The sequence below is a fragment of the Jatropha curcas genome, chromosome 5 (assembly GCF_041381405.1).
Source record: "Jatropha curcas cultivar XTBG-Jc1 chromosome 5, XTBG_Jcur_1.0, whole genome shotgun sequence".
Lineage (NCBI taxonomy): Eukaryota > Viridiplantae > Streptophyta > Magnoliopsida > Malpighiales > Euphorbiaceae > Jatropha > Jatropha curcas.
This window is the reverse complement of record NC_143155.1, coordinates 7,045,138-7,063,431: the sequence shown is the minus strand read 5'-3', so window position 1 is coordinate 7,063,431 and position 18,294 is coordinate 7,045,138. Positions and strand designations below refer to the sequence as shown.

The following is an 18,294-nucleotide window of genomic DNA, read 5'->3' as shown; positions in this document are numbered from 1 at the left end:
TATTTTATTTAGCAAAAATGGTTTTCTTTTTATTAAACCAGTTTAATACTTGAAAAAGGTTCTCTTACTTTAGTAAGAGTTTTATTTTGAAGTCGCCACCCTTATTAGGGAAAATTCTCGAATCAGAAGATTCTTTGGAAAAGTCTAATCCGGTTTTAAACCAAAGATATGGTTTTGTAGTTAGGTACGAAATGGGAAGGTATTAGGCACCCATTTCGCCCGGCTGAGCCAACCTCCTAGTTGTCCAAAGATTCACAATAATCAATTATGAGATTAACTTTTAATTGAGATGTAAAAACGGTTTTAATGCAATTTTGTGAAACGATGTCATACATACATTCAATCTCATCCATACAACATAATGTAAATCAACCAAAGAAGGGGAGGTGAGGAGAATAGAGTTACAAACCAACCTAGTCATTACATTCTACCCTTAAACTCTCCAAATTTCCCAAACCCAAATATTAATTACATCAAGCAATAATAGGAATCCCATTGAGGACCCTTTTACATATGGTAATAAGAAGCTTAAATAAAAATAAATCCAAACCACGAGTAACAAACATAAAGAATATCAAGAATCCACAGAAGTTTATATTAATTACAAGATCACAATACAATCAATCATCCAATAATAATGAATATGATGAATGTAAGTGATACAAGATTAACAAATAAAGGTTTAGCACAATAATAATGAACATTAACATAAATGACAAGAATTTAAAGGACATAAATAATAAAAGACATGAATAATAAAGTGCCAGTAAAGTAAATGATACTAACTAAATGACATAAATTTAAAGGTTTTACATGATTTAAGCTCATGATCTTGATGTTCATCCTAGAAGGATGAACAAATCCATCAATCACTACTCTCAATCATGTTTTATGTGTTTATTTGATCCATATATGACTTAATATGCATCACGAACCTTTTAAGGTCGAAGCTTGGCCATCGGATCACCAAATCAGGACATTTATTTAGTAAGAACAGGAGTTTCTAGGCTCTTGTGGCGTGAGCCACAGGGAAGTGGTGCACGCCACTATTATTGGCCCCACGCCACAGAAGTGTAGAAACTCATCTTTGGTTGATCCTAGGTTTCCCTCACAACCAGACCAATAAATTGTGTTTCAAACATCGAAAAAGCAAAGAAAAAGATGAAGAAAGCGTTTAAAGTTCTCAGAAACTACCTTTTGTGATTCCTTTAATGATTTGCTCAAAAATGGATGAAGGAAAATCGAACACTTGATCCTTGATCCAAAAGTCCAATTCAAGATTAGAGTTTGTGTTTTTAGGATTCTAGATTGTCTACAAGGATTTTTTGATTGATTAACAATGAATTCTCACCACAAATCCAAGGTTAACACAAGTTGCTTTTAGACTTCTATGGTTGAGTTTTTAAAATGCAAGACCTTCCCCTTGTTTCCAAAACAAGTCCTCTATTTCACACCTCTCAATGCCTATTTATAGGCAAATGAGGGTGGGTTGCCCCATTATAGGGTTGCGTGGCAAAAAAGCCAATGTCAGGCCCACACCAGGACCAGGTCCACTTTTACAAAATCAAATCAGGTGACATGCCAAATGAAGGAGTGCACCGGGAAGCACGTCGGGCAAGCCCGACCCGCTTCCTAACCCGGTTTCTTCGTGAAATGCTCGATAACCTGAAAAGGTAAAAAGTGGTTAAACACATCGGTAGTCTTAACCACGAACCATCGGTCCAAAAACTAGATGATTGGGAATCTCGATCCAATTTTATGTGATAAAAAGGTGTATTATCACTGAACCTTTTTGGGGCAAAATTTAAGCGTCTACATTGGCCAAATTTCAACATTTCAAATTAATTTATGACTTGGGCAAATTTACGATACATAATATAATATGGGCTAATTGGTCCATACATGCACATATAGGTTTGTAAATCATCAACCTAAAGTTATCGGTTAAGATGATCACACTCATAAATAATTGGAATTATCATAACCCTATGATAGGAATTATCATAATCCTACAACTAAGATTAAAGAACTCATAGAATAAATCTAAGATGGTTGAAATATGCTTACACTACTTTAGAATACACCGAAAAGTCAAGGAGGAGCATAGGCAGCATTGACAGAAGCTGTCGATCGAAGAGAAATCGCAGCTCACTCTTGCTGCGCTTGCTAGAAGAGAAGGAGAGAGAAGACGAATGATGAAGGGAGTGCGTAAGGAGTTTGGGTCGGTGCGACTCGTACATTGGTGGATGGAATCGTAGGTGGAGCTCAAATCGAAAAATCTTAGCCCCGATCTTTCTCTCTTTCTGCGTTAAAATTGACTAAGAGTGGGGAAGTGAAGTCGCCGGAGCAGTGCAGGTGAGGAGATTGGTCAGGTCGGTGGAGCTTTGGGCTTCGATGAACGAAAATCAAAAGTGGAGGGGGGAAAGGGGCTAGGGTCAGCGCTAACAAGAAAGGAGAAGGGAGATTAGGACAAAATGAAAAATTTTAACATTTCTAGAAATTTGTAATTGGTTATGGACTAGTTCGATTCAATTCATGGCTGATTTGCCTCAATTCTTGGGTTTTTGCTTGGATTTTCTTTTGGTTTGTGGATTTCCAATTGGTTTGATTTAGTTTTTAGGTTTGGTTTCTATAGATAAAATAACCTTTGTATTAAATGTTATCAAATAATTTCATAAAGTAAAAATATATATATTTTTTGAAAAATGAAAATGCCCTTTTATTCCATTGGTTAAATTTACTATTTAAATTTTAAATGAAAAATTTTTGAAATAAATTTTCCAGGTCGTTTCAGTCTCCCCCTTAATAAAACTCATCCTCGAATTTAGAAATAAACAAGGTAGGAAAAATATAACAAGCAAAGAATATATTTGGATAATAAAAGAAGGATTATAAACCATAAAAGAGTAATATGTTAAGTTCAATTACCAGCAACATAATAATCTTCTATGCAGAAGGAAAAAGATAGAGATATTTCTCTTGCATCTCGACCGCCACTCCCCATGTGCACTCCTCCATAGAATGATTATTTCATAAGACTTTGACCATAGGAATCTCTAAGTCTAATTCTAATAATATATCTCTAAAGACAATTACATAGGAATCTAAGAGGCAAGGAAAACGACATCAAGAAATGACAGAAATCACTCCGCAGTTACATATAGAATTATAGACCTACGTTCTAATACCAAATTTGTCACAACCCAAAACTGTGGTCGGACCTGCACTAGGGCCTAGGTAAGCTTAAGGCCCCCAAGGCCCGTAGTAAGCCTAAACTACAAAGTCCATACACGCCAAACGAATTCCTAGGAATAGTAAGCCCATATTATTTTATATATAATCAAGTAATCGCACATCCCTAGCCCAATTTTAACATTTCAAATTAATTCATGACTCGGGCTAATTTACAATACATAACATCTATAATATGGGCTAACTGGTCCATATATGCACATACAGATCTGTAAATCATCAACATAAAGTTATCGGTTAACGTGATCACACTCATATATAATTGGAATTATCATAACCCTATGATAGAAATAGTCATAATCCTACAACTAAGGGAGATTGGGACAAAATGGAATAATTTTTCATTCGTCTTCTCTCTCCTACAGTGCATTTTGACTCATCGGGTTCGATTTTGACTTTTGTCTTTTGACCTATGTCTGATTTTGGATCTTGACTAGGATTGAATGTTTTAGCCAATTTTTTGTAAGGCTTTCAGTATATTCTGTCATATACTATATAGGGATGAACACTTGACACTAGGTAATGACGGTTGGTAGATGACAAATGCCTAGATGACAGGGCTTTCATGACTTTCTTTAGAGACATCTAAGAGAGAAATCATTTTGACACGTATTATGAAAGGGACGCTCAACTTAGCCTTTATGAGATTGCTGCTTTATGCCTTAGTTTTTGCCTAACCGCCCTCGCAGATTTTCGATTTAGTAGGCTGCCCTAACTTTTGCCTAAACTGCCCTTTTGGGTTTTTGACTTAGCGAGCTAATAACAATTTTGCCTAAGCCGCCTGCCCTTGCAAGTTTTCAACTTAGCTATATTTATTTTTGCCTAAACCGCCCTTTGCGGGTTTTCAATTTAGCTTTTAATTGAATTTTTTCTTTTTTTTTTTTTGTAAGTTCACATAGAAAATCTGGAATTTTCATGAAAAGGGGCAAAATGTGTTTTTATTATTATTGTGACCGCATCCACAAGCTTGGCAACCTACGTATCTCGTACTTTAGTGAACATATTTTCGAGAGTCAGGTCACCGTAGTTTGGTTTAACAGTGACATAGAGGGCAAGATTTCTAGTGCTAATGCCTGATTACATTCACGGAGTACTTCTTTGGCTTATCCAAATCGTGACGGTTTGTAAATTTGTTGCCATCAATGTCTGACATGATGATAATGCCTTCAAAGAGAATCTTCTTCAGGATATGAAGGGTTGCCCGGTTTGGCTTGATTTTGCCCTTGGGACCGTGTATAAGAATTCTAATCTTCTTGAGTACAGGATACACTTCTCACAGTCTTGGACCCTCTTGTTGAAGTACCAAGTTATTCTTTATTGATAACCCTGATTCTGATTGAGGGCTTCAAGTCTTCTTTTTAACTGGTCATGGCGCTTTTGAGCCCATTCTGTCATTGGTGAACAGCTTTCTTCTTGTCGACATAAGGGGCTATTTCCATCCCATAAATCAATGAAGGCGTTGCCTTGGTTGGCATTTTGATGGAGATCCCTTTTGTCCTTAATTCTCAAAGAGTTCTCTGACTTCTGTTGTCAGAGTTTTCTTCTTGGTTGGCTTGATTTGTCAATAGGTGGGAGCAATTTCTAGATTTACCCACTATGAAGCGGTATGGATACCGTCTAATGAGCTTTTCAGCCCCATATTTACCATGATGTACAAATGTATGCTAGATTCAAATTCAATGCCAATATTTATTCTCTCTCTCTCTTTTTTTTTTTTTTTTTGTAGGCAATCTCACTCAGGCTAGAGAAAGTGGTAATAAGGAAAGTGGAACTTATCATTATAAATAAAAGATGCTGAATGACATCAAAAATTAGGTTTGACAAAAAGACTGCTTTGGTATGATAAAAAGACAAAGAAAAGACATAGACACTAAGGAATTGGACTTTTGACTCACTTTCAGTTTGTGACTTGGACTTGGACTCGGACTTAAACTCGATAGACACTAGGGTATGCTCTATAGACTCCTCCAAGGACCAGTTTTGAAAAGGCGCTTGGTTTGGTGGGATCTGTTTCCATTTGGATTAAGAGGGTAGACAAAAGAGGGTTTGAATTTGCTTTGGTCAAGATTAAAGCATGCAACTTGGATGAAGAAGTTTTATGGTGCTCATGTAAAATTTGAGGCTTTTTGGTTGAAGGAAAGTGCTTGGTTATTCGGGTTCTCAAAGAATCAATGTCATTTTTTGTCTCTTGGATTGATAATGGGGAATAGGGTTTGTATTAATGTTCGGTCTGGGTCAAACAGGAAGGATTTAACCATTCTTGGGTAGGCTGGATAAGGGTGATAGGGTCTGCTTTCATAATAGAAAAGAAGGTTGATGTTTGCTTTGGTCAGGGTAAAAGCATGCACTTTGGTTAGGCAATGGATGTTTCTCAGGTTAGTGTTTGAAGGGCAGGTTTTGGGTGTACTCAGGTTAGACTTGACGTATTTGGTAATCGGTATGCTCCGATCAGGTTTGAGGCTTTGGGTGTACTTAGGTCAGACTTGAGGTTTTGGTAATTGGTATGCTCGGTTCAGGTTTGAGGCTTCCGATGTACTCAGGTCAGACTTGAGGTCTTTGGTAATTGGTATGCTTGGATCAGGTTCGAGGCTTGGGTTTGGGGGGAATTGGTTTAAGGCTTTGGGTGTACTCAGGTCAAACTTGAGGTTTTTGGTAATTGGTATGCTCAGATCAAGTATGAGGCTTTAGGTCAGATTTGAGGTTTTTAGTAATTGGTATGCTCGGATCAGGTATGAGGCTTTAGGTCAGACTTAAGGTTTTTGGTAAATGGTATGCCCGGATCAGGTTCGAGGCTTGGGTTTAGGGGGCATTAGTTTAAGGCTTTGGGTGTACTCAGGTTAGACTTGAGATTTGAAAGATTTGAAAGGCAATGCTCAGATCAGTTAGCTGAGGCTTTGATCGAGGCATTGCCTCCCGTTAGGGTGCTTAATCGGATTTAATGCTTTTTGGTAGCCCAGGTCAAGATTTAAGGCTTTTATTATTATGGAAAGCTATGATCAGATCATTACTTGAGATTTTGGTTGAGGCATTGCCCCTAGTTTAGGTGCTTAGGTCAAGTTTAAGGCTTTTTGGTGGCTCAAGTCAGTGTTTAAGACTTAGATCGGGGCTTTGCCCCCAGTTTAGGTGCTTAGGTAGGGTTTAAGGCCTTTTGGTAGCTCAATTCAGGGTTTAAGACTTAGATCGGGCCTTACCCCCAGTTAGGTTGCTTAGTTCGGGTTTAAGGCCTTTTGGTAACTCAAGTTAGGGTTTGAGGTTGATCAGGGCTTTGCCTCTAGTTAGGGTGCTTAGGTCGGGTTTAAGGCTTTTTGGTAGCTCAGGTCAGGGTTTAAGTCTTTTAGTAGCTCAAGTTAGGGTTTGAGGCTTGGATCGGGGCTTTGCCGCCAGTTTAGGTGCTTAGGTCGGGTTTAAGGCTTTTGGTAATTTGAGGGTGCTCAGGTCAGTGTTTAAGGCTTAGGAGACTAAAGAGCAATGCTCGAGTCAAGATTTGAGGGCTTGATTGGGCATTGCCCCCAGTTTAGGATTTTAGGGTGCTTAGATCTGCTTTAAGGCTTTTGGTATTTTGAGGTTGCTCAGGTCAATGTTCGAGACTTAAGATAATGTAAAGCAATGCACAAGTCAAGATTTAAGGGCATGACTTGGGCATTGCCCCCAGTTTAGGGATTATGGGTGAGATTTAAGGCTTTTTGGTAAATAAGGGTGCTCGGGTCAGTGTTTGAGGCTTTTGGATAGGAAGAAACAATACATGAGCTAAGATTTGAGGGCATGACTCGGGCAATGCCCCCAGTTTAGGGATTGTGAGTGTTTAGCTCTGATTTAAGGCCTTTTGGTAAATAAGGGTGCTCAGGTCGGTGTTTGAGGCTTTTAGATAGGAAGAAGTAATGTGCGAGCCAAGATTTAAGGACATGACTCGGGCGTTGCCCCTAATTTAGGAATTGTGAGTGCTTAGGTCTAATTTAAGGCTTTTTTTGGTAAATAAGGGTGTTCAGGTTAGTGTTTGAGGCTTTTGGGATAGGGGGAAGTTTTAGTCGAGCACATTTCCTTGTGTAAGGACTGGTATTTGGTGTTCAGGCCATTGGTTGGTGTTTATGTTGACCATTAGATGGTGTTTAGGTTCGACTACTTGTTAGTGTTTAGGTTGACCACTAGATTGGTGTTTAGGTTGACCACTAGTTGGTGTTTAGGTTTGAAGGATTACTCTTAGTCCATAACATGTAATGCATGAGTGCATGAGTGCATGAATGTTATGCCAAAATGGTTTCATGATGTTCGGGTGCATATAATCCTAGGGATCCGCTCTAGAGCCATTTACATGCTTTTGGTGGGTTAGTTTAAGGGTCCCATCCGCTTGAGTTGAAATATACCTCGTCATTTGACCATGTATAAAATGGAACGATTGGTACTCCAAACCCTTTACCCTACCGTAAGGAACGGAGGTGCGCAGGATTAGGTGAGCAGCTTTCTCGACTCAGGGCAGCTCTAAGGAAGATTGCCCCTAAGTGATAATAGCAACTCGGTTGCTTAATTCTAATGACGGGAAAGGATCCCAAATGATGCATTGAATGTATGCAAAGGCAATTTCTTAAGTAGACCAAAACTAGAGATTCGAAGCCTACCTAGTAATCCTCTTACTATATTTTTTAGTTTAAAAAATCTTAAGTTCCCAGCGGAGTCGCCCGCTGTGAGCCCCCTTCCAAGCGCCATGGGAAAGATCCGAAGGACGGAGTCTAACCAGACGGGCCCATTGGATGTTTCGTCACAGAAATTAGGAGGAACTCGTTACGATCCCTTTTTGTTTGATTAGATTGATTATGGCTCGATTTAGCGCTTAAGTGAAGTCAGGTTGCTTTTGGAGTGCTTTGACTATGTGTGAGGTATGAAAGTCGCCACCTTAATTTGTTTTCATTTTCGAGGAAAAGATTAAGGAAAAAATCCCTTGTTGGACTCCATTTTCAGTTTCCTTTACGATAAAATGCACTAGTCTCAAATCATTGGATTCGGGGAGCAGGTTTTTAGCTTCTTTCCAAATGAATCAAAGGTTTGGGTCATAATTAATAAATCAAAAATCAGTGTTTTGCATGAATGTCAGTTTATAGATGCATGGTCATACAATAATGCATGGCAATTATAGACAAAGCATTAAAAGCATAAATATTGAAAAGTGTGCAATGCGGAGGGGAGCTCGACTTTAGCCTCGTTTATCGAGGATTCTAGATCGTGCGACACATTCCCCTAAATCTCGACCGGTCAGTTTGGTCGAGGGCCCAATACCTAGGTTGAAATCCGTAGGTATGCCTTTGTACCTCGTTTGTATAAGGATCAGCGCATATGAAGTTCTACCATCGATTAGGATGGTAGGGTTTTGAAGGTGCCACTCGAGAAGTGGGTTTAAAGTGTTTACCGGCGAATCGGGCTTCGGTTTAAAAACTAGTTTTGTAGTTTTGCTGGATGGACATGGCTTTGTGTGCCGGATGGACCGGGCTTAAAGCATGCAAAGTGTCGGACGGACCGAGTTTGACAATTTATAAGGTGCCAGACGGACCGGGCTTAATTGATAAAGTTTTGAGTTTGAGTAATTATATCCTTGTGCTTGTGATGCAGCCGGATCGGAGCTCCATGGTTGGTAATCGACCAAAGAGGTCGAATCTCTCTCTAAAATAAGCTAAGGTAGGGCACGAGGATGCAAATTATATTCTTATATTTATACTAGTGTTAATTGACGGATTATTAATTAATTTTTAAATTAATTAATAATAAATCAATTAATTTTTAAATTAATTGATGGATTATATTCTAATAGCTTTGGTTTAAGGAAGGCCAAAGTGTGATTGAAAGCCGAAAGGATCGACTTTTGAGTACCAAGTTGGGCTTTAACTCAACTAAAGAAGAAGAGCAAAGTCGAACTATATTGCTTTAGAATCGCAAAAGAGAGAATGAGAGTTGTTGAAGCTTGAGAAGCGCTCAATCAAGCAACAAGAGGTGTGAAATGAAAGAGATGAGTGCCATATTTATAGGACAAGGGAGGCTAAGCCTGGGCAAAAACGGTGCCGAAGTCCTCCAAATCAGTGCTGATGTGCCCCTAATCAATGCCGATCAGGAGTCCCGGCACACCATGGATCGATGTCGATGCTTGGCTCCTCAGCACCGATCAAGGCTTTTTACCAAAGCTGCCCTTTGATTTCAGGGTTTTCGGGCTTTTAGAGGTCCGTTCGAGGCCAAAATGATGTTTGATCGAGCTGATCCTCGTGCCGTTGGAATCGTGGTAGGATTTCCTAGAGCCTGGTGCTGAAATCATGGTCAATAAGTATCCACGCGAATGTGAAGAGAGTGAAAACTTGTTTAATTGCCATATTGTCACCTCTTTCCATTCCTACTCAGTAATCGACGATAATGCCGAAGGAGCTGGTGGAACAAAAGGATCCAAGAAGTCCCAACCTAATGACTAAGGTAGTGGAGGTGACGGTAGTGGCGGAGGAGGGGGTAGTGGAGAAGCTGTTATCGATGTCCATATATCGAATTTAGGACTCATTGGTGGAGGAGGAGATGTAAGTGTGAGAGGTAAAAGTGGTGGTGATGGTAAAACATCTGTACCTCTTTCTTGCTTTGCACCTTGAAACCATTTCTTCTCTTTCTAATCGTGAATAACAACAACCCATTTTCTTATTTTCTTAAATTTCTAGCTTAGCTTTCTTTTTCTAGTAGATCAAGTTATGCTCTTCTTTGATTTTATGCTCTAAAGTAATTAAAGTAAATTAAAATGCTTTTAGAAAGCAAAAGAAGATTTATTTTTTCTTTCTCCCAATTTGATGGGTTTTGGGAACGACAGGAGATGGCGGAGGAGGGAGGAGGAGATGGCGGCGTTGGCAACGACGGTGGCTATGGTGGAGGAGGAATAGGAAGGTAACAGTCTCTTTACTTCTTGAGTTGTAATTGATAGAGAGAGAGGGAGGGACAATGCCCATAGGAATACTTTTGACCTAATGTATATTTTGGACCATCTAATGATGTGTTTCTCTTTTTGACATATGTCATTACATTTTTGCCAAGTAAGAGAATTTGAGTTGCTCATTTGTCAAGGATAAGTATCTATTAAATACGAAAAAAATATATAAAAGATACCTTATAGGATCCCCACAAAGTATGAGGAGCCACAGGATTTTTTTTTTTTTAAGTAAATGTCTAAAATATGCATTTGGCTTTTTTTTTTTTTTTTTTTGCATGGATGCTATATCGATCACCATGAGTAATAGTATAGTTCAACTATGTTTTGCTTGTCATCGAGTTATGTATTGACTAATATCATTTCATTAAATACGCATTTTAAAATTTCAAATTACAAGTTGAACCTTACTTTATTATATTATGTTTATCCCCTCCAGCTTCTTCCTCTATAGTGCCACGTCTTATAGAGGTATGTCTGAAGAGAACAGCTGAGCTTGCTTTGCTATTTTATAATTTTGTGTCTGAGCAAATTCGATAGCAGGCATGATTTGCTTTCGGGTGAGCCTGTAGTTTCCATTTTAGAGATGGATAAAGTACCCTTGAGCCCCTAAACTTCACTAGATATTTCTATTGAGTCCTTCTATGAAAATTTATATTTTCTATTAAATCCTTAAACTTTCAAATTTTAGAATATGCAGCCCTTCTTAAATCACTTAATAGAGCCATATTTCACTCAAAATTATGGCACGTCTATGGTTAATAGAGCTATATTTTTGAAAGAGGAGGAACTGAATTTCAGAGGCTTGCTACAAAAGAGGCTATGGACAGTGGGTGAGTGAAGAATACGGATTAGGGTGAATATTTATAGGGGTGATATTGCCTTTACACTATAATAAGTTAATATTTAATTATTTTTTAATTAATTTAGAATTAAAGGATAAATTTTGTAATTAATTTATTTTATTTTACTCGGGGATAGGGGACTGAGTATTAGTTTTAGATCCAAATGAATTACCTAGAAGTTAATCGAAGAATTTATGAAATTTAAACTATTTGGATGTAAAGCAAACAAGTAAATGATTAAATTAAAAGAAAAGAAATTTGGTTTTGGTGTGATTAATAAGGAAAGGCACTAGTGTTGGGATCAACTCTATTCAACAATATCATGGTCTCAAATATTCCTCCTTCAATCTATCAAGGAATGCATCTTGAAGGAGGAGGAATCTATTTATATTCATGCTCTCTTCCAAGTAACATTTCAGAATCACTGGGAAATAGTAGTATTATCTTTACTATACTAATTGCACCATCCGTACAGAATTGCTAACAGTTAGTCTTTGCACAATGTCTTAATAGCAAAAATGCCCATCTTTGGACAAATGAGCTAATATTGTTTGACCGAGTAAAAATTCAATGATGAATAAATTAGTTCTTACAAATGCAAGGACAAAATAGTTAATTAGGCTAAACCTCACCGGCTTAAAAAATTTTTTCCCCAAAAAAAAATAAATTTTAGGTTATTAGTCCAAGAGAGGTGAACCAATTGGAAGAATTAATATCAACTTTTGGTTACTCAAATTAACAACTGTTACTAGAATTTGGGCCAATGCTCACCCCTATTGATAGCCGAGCCACGAACTGGTTTCATACCAAAAAATGATTTGGAAGTCCTTCAAGACCTAACTTGAGCACTTTTGGGTCAAGCTTCAGTCCTCTGGTCCTCCTTATTTCTATCTGATTCTGAATTAGGCAGGTATAGAATTTAAAACAAATGGCTGTTGACTTTTTTATCTTTTTATCAATTCAGACCAGACCATCAATTTCGATTCTTAGCAAGAGACTCTACACTATACCATGACCCCAGATTGTAACTCTATTTCTAACCCAGAACCATTGACTTCGAACCGATTGCAAGTCAAAATTGACATCTGGCCAGCCCTATTGATGAATTGAACACTAACAAAGGAAAAAAGCAAGCAAATATTTTCATATGTTTAAGGTTGGTGTCTTGCATGCTGCAGGTAAACCCTGGGCCCCATGGCCAGCAACGGTCATTACTCATTTAAACTAATTGATGAATTGACAGAAGCTAAAAATTGTTGGAAAGTTCCTGGAAGGCTCTAAGGGAAGTTCCATTTGTAGCCTTTTCGAAAAATACAGCAGTTCCTTTGTAGCATGAAAAAAAACAATTAGGCTAACAACAAAACATGTCAAAAGGTTTACATAAAGTAGTTCAAGGAAACGTAAAAGTTAACAACAACCGCAAAATCTAATATTGATACAGGAAAATTGAACCATTGCATTGTATTGAAACAAATGCAGAGCCCTCCAAGTTCTATTTACATTGGAACTCTTGTTTTAAAAAACTCATATAAGAACAACAGACGCGCAAAAGATATCAATCTCCCCCTCCAGGGTTATCAATCTAGGAAATTAGATTCTGGACGAACACAAGAGGCTCTTCCCATCTTTAGCCAACTCAACTCCTTGTTTGAAAGCTTTACATACTATCTCAAGGTCCATCTTCTTGGGCTGCATTGAGGAAAAAGGGTGAATTTGAATTTGTAAAACAATACATTCACATCTATGTGTGTGTGAGTGCATGCAGGTGCGGAGAGAGAGAGAGAGAGAGAGAGAGAGACTTACTACTCAAAATGAAACCCTGAAGCAAGCTTTGAGCTCTCTCTGCTTGTTCTGGAGTACCTGATATTTGAATGATGTTTTCTGTCTCCCCTGGTCTATCTTCTAGAAGGGTTACATTGGCTCCAGATAACTGTCCCATAAACAGTCACATAAAAATTACTAAATGTGAAATCTAAAACTTCCACGTTGTCAGTAATTGACTAAAAGTGTAGACTCACCTCACTTATCTGTGCAAGCTTGTTTTTTGATTTTGTTACAAGCTTTGGAACTGCATGCTCTGGTATAACAATTTCAAGTGTACTCCTTGTAACAAGAGGTTTGGGGATTCTAACAGGAAATGAATATAATATATTACAAATTGGAGAAACAAATGTCCTATTATTATGCGTAGGACAGCAGCAATGAGCTCATATTGCTTAATTCATTAAGATAGATCTGAATCTGGTACCTAGTTATTGTGGCGGGCACCTCTTCACGGCGTTCACTTTCATTTTGCTTCAGTTTGTCAGTGCTCGATCCTCCAGCATCCTGCAAAATGAGGATTGTTTACCTTATTCTAACTGTTAGATTAAAGTAGGGCAGTTGAGAAAAATGCAGGAGAAAGTTTCAGTATACCTTGTGCTGTTCAGTTTGCAATGCAAAGACCATTAAGTGGTTAAACTGTTTTGACACTATAAGGTCACATACTAGAAAATAAGATTTAACTCCTTAGAATATGGGGAAAAGGCCACCAAGAACAACAAAAGTCATCCCCGACAAAACATACATGGGGACTTCCTATGTCCAGCAAACAGATCAGCAATGTTTCAAAGTTTTTGTCAGAAAATTTAATAGAATATTTTGCTTTCCAACCACTGCTTTTATCCTGATTTAGCAAAATGTGTTCATTTAAAACTTTTCAGGAGGTGGACTGTTTGAGTTTTCATCGCTCATTTTATTCTAGTCTTCTCAAAGGCCAAAAAAATGAACTTGGATAAACAGCTGAAAAATAAGTGGTTAAATAAATAAATGGGAAAAGAAACATGAAGCAGGAAAGAGAATCCTCCATGAGAAAAAATAACCTTTGGTTGTTGTACTGCAGCTGAAGACTGCACATTTGAATAAGTTGCAGCAGAAGGTTCAGCACCACTATAACTGTCACGACCTGGGGTTACGTTATTTGGAGAAGATGTCTCTGTTCCTAAAGCATTCCCAGCGTTGCCTGACTCAGAAATAGGCAGTGGATTATCTTTTTGAAAGAATTCTTTGTATAAATAACTCCTTAGCCTTAATGTCACTTCAACTAGAGCATCTCGAGCTGCCTTTATTTCCCCTTCAATCTGTCAAAAATAGCAATACCATTCAAAACAGTGAAGATAATAACTGATTCCTCTAACAAGGCTCTTGTTGAGCCTTACAGGATTTCCGACACTTCTGTTTTTGTCAGAAGCATTTCAACTGGCAAACACCAGCTGCAGATGCGAAAAACACATACAATTATGAGAAAAAAGGTACATTCGTATGCTTCAGGATTATTGAGTTCCTGAACTTCATAAGCACATACAAAGGGTCAGCGGCAGAATCCATTAGAAGGAATCACTTCTTAACTCTGCACCACACATGATACTCCAGTCTACCAAAACTTACCAAGACCATGGATTCCAGCAAATGATCTTCTTAGACAACATCCAAAACCATCCAACAAATTGCGGGTTCATAAGCATTTACACGTAATTTAAAGTGGCATACCTGTACAAGCTCATCAGCATCAGATACACAAGCAGGGAGTTTTTCCCTTGGCAGGATCTGTATGTTTGCACCAGTTGATCTCTCCATCTCAGATAATGATCCATCTCTTCCCTCAAAACATCCAATTTCACTAGATGAGATAATTAACTTGGTTTTTATTATATTGTCTTTATCTGGAACGAGATCGACAATACGAGTTTGAATATGCAACAAAGCCTCTTGAGCAGGAAAGAGCTCATCATCAGGGCCCTGCATACAGAAAGAAGCAAAAAAATTGTTAGAATCTCCAAAAAGGGAAGTAAAGGAGGAGGGCATGGAGACATTACAAATTCAGAGAGAAAAAATACAAATTCCAATATAATAGTACAAGAAATTTCAAACTTAATTTGGCAAGAAAAATGAAAACTCATATTCCACTTTGGGTGTTATATGATAACTGTCACTGCTAAAACGAACACCATATAATTTGAAAAAGGGGCTTTATAGGCAACAGTGGCTACTGAACAACTTATTACTTGATAGAAAAAAATGATGGCAGCTACCTCCTCAGATGAGATGATAATGACTTGCTCATCTGACCCAGATACAGGATCAGAAACCTTTACATCCACTCCAATTTCATTCTGAAGCAAATCTACTATGCCATCTGACTCCCCAATTACTTTGTTAACCTTGTCAATAGGGCAAAGAATTCTGAACACAAGGTCCTCACCATAAAAGGGTTGTGCATTATCAGCCATGGCAGTCCCAGCTTCAACTAAATAACCAGATTGTTGTGAGGAATAGTTACTGCTTCTATAATTGGATGTAGATAATCTTGATCCAAATGAAGGCCCATCTACAGATGAACGGCGTCCTGTATTATTCATGTGAGGAATGTAATCATCATCAGCAAAAAATCGTTCAGGTGAGTGTACACGACCGTGGAAATTTCCATGACTTCGGTCACGATGCTGACTTTCCCGCAAGCGAGACGAAATAATTGCTATAGCATTTTTCACTGCGTTCACATCACCTACAACCTGCTTCGGAAACAAAATTCATGAGTCTCTCATTGTAACCATTCTCTATTTGATATAGAATGCTTAAATAAAAAATAATAGTCTTCAGGAGGTATTCTAGGCAGGCAACTAAATAGTCCTGCAGTTCTAAAACTTCCATTGTCAAAGTAATCACGACAATAGACTAACTTTATAGACATTATACCATGGAATTAACAACAAACTTGGTTTCTATCAAGAAAGTAATCTATGCTATGCAGTCGAAATTCTCAAGAACAACACCAATGATTGAAACTCTACATCAGCCTCTATATCATTATATGGTTTGGCTATAATTTAAGCCAAGCTCAAATGTACTCTGACTTCTAGATGTGTGTGAAGCAAACAGTATGGAATAAAATTCCAATCATACCTAATTATCCTAATTATGCATTGTATCAGACAACCATCCTTGACAAAACATGTCAATGAACTCCACAATCAAGTGTTCCTAAGGTTCTGGTATCTGGTTATATTTTTCTTACAACAATGAAAAAAATATGGAGCAGGTATGTTATTGAGCAGCTCTAGAAGGCATAGACACAAGTTAAAATCACCAAGAAGCAGCAATGGAGCAGCCAATGAAATATATCATTCCAGTTATGGACAGTCAATCAAGTAATCGTTAGTTGCAATTGATGTAATATTGACTTTCAAATGACGTAATTAAAAGCACCCATCATAAAACAGCATCCTCCATCATTCTTCTATACATATCGGATTAATGATGTTCTTATTAAACTTCAATAACCAATTTAAGATGGGTCAAATTTGAGATATCCAACAAAAACCCAAAAATAACAAAGTTATAAATGCTTAAAAATCCAATATGATTCATTTGAGCTTTAAGTCATCATCTGTTTATTGTGTCTAACTCTTTCACTTCTATAAAGTTCTTTTAACTCGTTGCACATAAAGATGAAGAACACATTAAAGTAATGTAGAGTAGAAACTCCTTCGAAAAGGGTCGTTTCATCCAAAATCTAAGTCCCATTTCCACCCAAAATTCAAAGTCATAAAAAGTTTTTAAGTTAAGAAGTCCTGGAAGCAGCCAACAGAAATAGTAGTAAGTTTTGTGTCAGTCAATACAACCTGAACAATCTCCTCAGACATTGAAACGCAGCGTGGCAAAGTATGGTCTCTAGGCAAAATCCTAATCTGGGTCTTTGTTTCAATCCTCATTTGCTCAATTATCTTCCCTCCTTTCCCCAACAAACAGCCTACATGCATTCTTGATACCACCAACCTTGTAGCCACTCTATTTCCTCTTCCGCCACCACCATAATCCTCCTCTTCATTTCCATACCCACCGCCATTCATGGCAAATTGAGCATCACTCTCAAGAATCCTATCATGTATCAAGAAAAGCGCCTCCTGCGCTGGCGAGAACGCAGGCATTCTGCCTTCTGGGTCCCGCCGCCGTGTATCAGATATCTCAATGATTCGCTCTTCATCTCCGGGAATCAGTTCGTGCACGTTGATCCACGCGCCGGTATGTTGTCTAATAGACTTGATTATACTCCCAGACTTACCGATTACTCCACCAGCTTTGATGTCATGACACAGAATACGGTAGGTAGTGGTTACCATCAAAGATTGGTCCTGTTGTGGCTTTGATGCACGGTTGTTATTGATGGCAGTAGCGCTACTGCCACGGTGGTGACGATGAGTATTGGTAGCATAGTGGTGGTTATTATATCTGGGTTTAGTCCTACCACCACCACCAACCATGCCTGTCTCGTTTTCATAGTCCTGATGGTCATAGTAATAATTTCTCTTAGATCTAGATCTCTCCATCTTCTTCTTTAACAAAAAGCAGAGGTTTAAGGTCTCTTGATTTCTTTGATTCTGTTGATCCTTGTTTGTCAAATGTCCAAAGATTTAGTGTCCCAAAGTCACAAATTGAAAGGGGATTTTTCTTTGTTTTTCTGTTTGTTTCCTGGAAAAGTAGACATACAACGAGAGAGAAAATGCTTAAAAACCTAATAAGGAATGAGGTAAGAAGAGAAAGGGAGAGAAATGAAGAGAGAATCTAAAGAGGAAGAAGAAGAGAGAGAGTGTCAGAGTGTGTTGAGTCATGCACTAGTGATATTGGTATAAGCAAGCTTAGCTGCAAGATTTACCCACCACTTCAGTTTTCTTCTCAATCTTGATACTTTACTTTTTCTTGGATGGAGGTGCAAATAGAAGTACACAGCACAAAACGATGTCGTAGCATTGAGAATTTTCTTGGTCAGCAGATAGTGGGCGTTTGGTTGGACGGTGTGCTGAGGGGAAATGAGTCTTCAAATTCCAACGTCTAATGGTTACTTTTTTTTTTTTTACGTCAATGTTTTTATAAGCGGGATTCCAAGTTGGACTTCTTTATATACTCTCATCAAGGAAAACATTTGTATTGGGTGTACATATCCAATAAGAAAATCCAATAATGATAATTGACCGTAAATATAATAATAGTAACGTTATGAAACTGAAAAAAGAAAAAAGGAAAGGAAAAATAAAATAATGATAAAGAGTGCTTGTTTTTTTTAAATCAATTATTTGAATGTCTAGGAAAATGGATAAGTGTAAGCAAATTTTTAAAAAAACCGAAAAATTAAATAAAATTGAATTAATATTTATTTTTAGTTCGGTTTTTGGGCTCGATTTTAAATATTTTATATTCAATTTTTGATTATTGAAAAATAATTAT

At 37.8% G+C, this 18,294-nt stretch overlaps 1 protein-coding gene across 1 annotated transcript; it reads right to left on the bottom strand.

The window, feature by feature from the left end:
- Positions 1–12,386: 12,386 nt before the first annotated feature.
- RCF3 (RNA-binding KH domain-containing protein) lies at positions 12,387–17,771 on the bottom strand. The gene is made up of 8 exons (XM_012225378.4): positions 16,695–17,771; positions 15,105–15,584; positions 14,563–14,811; positions 13,896–14,153; positions 13,283–13,362; positions 13,053–13,161; positions 12,838–12,964; positions 12,387–12,723 (listed from the first exon to the last, which is right to left on the bottom strand). Exons 1-8 carry the CDS (start codon positions 17,397–17,399, stop codon positions 12,704–12,706), a joined length of 2,028 nt encoding a protein of 675 aa, XP_012080768.1. The 5' UTR covers positions 17,400–17,771; the 3' UTR covers positions 12,387–12,703.
- Positions 17,772–18,294: the final 523 nt, after the last annotated feature.